The sequence below is a fragment of the Sardina pilchardus genome, chromosome 10 (assembly GCF_963854185.1).
Source record: "Sardina pilchardus chromosome 10, fSarPil1.1, whole genome shotgun sequence".
NCBI lineage: Eukaryota > Metazoa > Chordata > Actinopteri > Clupeiformes > Clupeidae > Sardina > Sardina pilchardus.
In genome coordinates this window covers 20,469,763-20,472,917 of record NC_085003.1, presented here as the reverse complement: position 1 = coordinate 20,472,917, position 3,155 = coordinate 20,469,763, and the positions used below count along the sequence as shown (strand labels likewise).

General features: G+C 44.5%; 1 protein-coding gene across 1 annotated transcript in view; it reads left to right on the top strand.

The window, feature by feature from the left end:
- The first annotated feature begins 1,466 nt into the window (after nt 1-1,466).
- Nucleotides 1,467-3,155, top strand: part of btbd11b (BTB (POZ) domain containing 11b) — a 69,399-nt gene continuing 67,710 nt past the window's right edge. Inside the window, 1 exon segment of the mRNA XM_062547584.1 lies at nt 1,467-2,524. Coding sequence (XP_062403568.1) covers nt 1,660-2,524 — 865 coding nt within the window. The 5' untranslated portion in view covers nt 1,467-1,659.

The following is a 3,155-nucleotide window of genomic DNA, read 5'->3' as shown; positions in this document are numbered from 1 at the left end:
CTCTTGTCTGAACACATTTAACAAAATTAGCTTCCACTGTTCCTGAACCTGAATCCTCTTTAAAGCGCTGGTTCTCTGATTGCATAACCATCAAACTGGTTACAAGAGTTTTGACATTTAATTCTTGGCTGCAGGTAACCCATTATGAGTGTGTGTATGTCAGTGGGACATGCTTAAGATTGAGCAAACTCGGTCAATAGATTTAGTGAGGTTAGTTCTTTCAGCAACGTATTTGAAAGTGTATCTTAGCAATGACATAAAACGTAAAAACAGTTAGTGACAAGACAGTAACAGTAGCCGAAGGAACCATAGGGTGGCAGTATCTCGTCAGAAAGAGAAACTGTATTGCAAATCATGTTCCTACTGTGGCTTCCTGGGGATGTCGCTGTTGGTCCAAGGAAATGACCATAACTTGAGGAACCACTTGAGGCTGATATGATTACTTGTGTGTGATACGATACGTACACTCAATGTCTCAAATTGACTTCAATATTTCATTAAATAAAGACCAGTTATTTCTCACTGTGACCCTGGCGCAATTTTGATGTTTTAATAGACAATTTCGCATTCTCCCTACACTTCGAGAGTGGGAGCTATCAACAGGAGCTTGAGTCTCATCAGAGGACTGACCTTGACTTGAGCGATGGAGATCCATTATACATACTATACATTATTAATGACAGCGCGTCGTGTTACATTCGCTGCATCGCACAGGGAGTGTGTAGAGGCGAGGGAGGTGTATAGCCGAGATGTTTTGAGCCGAAACATATGCTTCACTCTACTGGAAGGCGATTCAAGATCATGCTGCTGTTCATACAGGCTACCTTATGATGACAATACAGATCGATAACTGAAATACGTTTTGAAAACGACGTTTAGCCTATTATAATCATCATTGCACAATTCTTTTTTTTCTAAAGTAACACATATACGCATCAATCCATCGATATGTTTTGGATAAACGAATCCCTGTTAATAGCCTACAATCTAAAAATAACATTTTGATTTTAGTACTTGTATGATTGTTTTTGTTTGTTTGTTTCAATGGGCTAGTTGTATGGTCTCTAACTGGTTTAGCACAATGCTCATTTTGATCAGATATCAATAGCCTACACTTTTGCGATGTTCATTGACTCAAACCACTAGCCTTCATATTGCCATGTATCTCAGCACACAGTGGCATACTATTTGTATTAGAAACCATTCGAATTTTGAATACAGTATTACTTCTCTCAGCAGAGATGGTATCCAAGGCATTATTTTTTTTTGTCAACGCACTAGTCAAATCTTTGACTTCTCAAACTGGACTGACTCGGCTGCGGTTCCACAACAGAAGCAGCAACTATCCAAGTCGAGAGGTTCTGTCAATCAGACCAGAGTCGGGAGTTCATTGGACGTAGGCGTTTCTACGGCTCCGCCTCCAAACAGAGAAAGCGTTGCGGCTTTGGTGCAGTGGTGCTCGCGCTTCTCTGCGTTGACATACGCTGCTGCATTTTCAAAGTTGAGATAAACACTGTTGGAAAAATAGCTCTACTCATTTGAAGAGGACTTTAGTCTGTTCGGGCCCCGACGTTAGGACAGACACTGCGCGTTTTTTCTTCGGAAGTGGAGCATTTTGTTATAGAGGTCTCATACAGGAATACAGTATGAGGTGCAGTTATGGCAAGAAGGGGTAAGTGTGTTGTGAGAACCCTGGAGGACTTGACGCTAGACTCGGGTTATGGTGGAGCGGCAGACTCCTTCAGGTCGTCCAGCTTGTCGCTGTGCTGTTCTGACGCGCACACATCGTTCGCGCATGGAGGCAATGGTTGGCATCTAACAGACTCTATGCACAGTAGACACAACAGCCTTGACACGGTCAACACCGTTCTGGTCGAAGACGCCGGGAACCTGGAGTGTGCTGGACACTGTGCGAAACTTCCCGAGCTTGAGGATGTGCCTTGGAGTCTCGGGGAGGTGGAAAACGCGCTTCGAAAGGAAGAGGAGCTCAAAGACGGAGCCTTTCCTGGCGACCTGTTGGCGAGGCTTTCCGCGCTGGTCAGTCGAGCGCTTGTGAGGATCGCCAAGGAGGCTCAGCGTCTGAGTTTGCGCTATGCCAAATGCACCAAATATGAGATCCAAAGTGCCATCAAGATCGTTCTCTCCTGGACGATATCTGTCAACTGTATCACAGCGTCGCTTAGTGCACTGTCCATGTATAACATGAGCACTGAGGATAAATTCAGCCGTGGGAAGTCGGAGCGCTGCGGGCTGGTCTTCTCCGTGGGGAAGTTCTTCAGGTGGATGGTGGACAGCAGGGTCGCACTGCGGGTTCACGAGCACGCAGCCATCTACCTGTGTGCGTGCATGGAGAGCCTCTTCCGAGAGGTGTTCACGCGCGCCATGCGCACTGCCCTGGTCGAGAAGGACAACGGGGTCCCAAAGTTTTCTCTCGAGTCGTTAGAACAGGCCATTAATAACGACTCGGAAATATGGGGCCTAATGCTGCCATACCAGCACCTCATCTGCGGGAAGAACGCCAGCGGTGAGACCCCTCATTAAAATGCCTTGTTTTTACCTGTCACACGAATTTTCTAACTACCATTACTTTATTCACAATCTTTTCCAGTCCACTTTCTGGTGTCTTTTCTTTAATATATATTTTTATGCTGACCTTACAGTAATAACTTGGAAAGTAACAGCAATGTTGTGGTTGATGTCTTTATATTCTCATTTTTTTTTTATTTTGTTGGGTGGAATTGCTGACACATTTTGACAAGTGATTTTGATGTGAACAAAAATAGACCAATTAGTGGAGCTGGCTGCCATACTCATGCAGTATCTAAGTAACTACACCATCGCCAGGCGTGAAAGATCCATTTGCAATGTTCAAATGGACATCCTTTCACTAAACATCAATGAAAACACACCTGGGCTTTTAAACTCACAGATACACTTCAAATTCACAGAGATGGACAGGGAGTTAATTTTTCAGCTTGTCAGTCGCTGGAGTCATTTGATAGTGTTCATCCCTTGTGTTGTGTTGAGACTTGAGAGTGTGTTTGGATAACACAAGGTTTCATTTAGCAGCCCACGTGCCAGAGTTTGGATATTGCATCCAAGTCCTGAGTGGTTTGTAGTGTTAGCTGACTGGACAGGCCTGTTGCAAGCATATA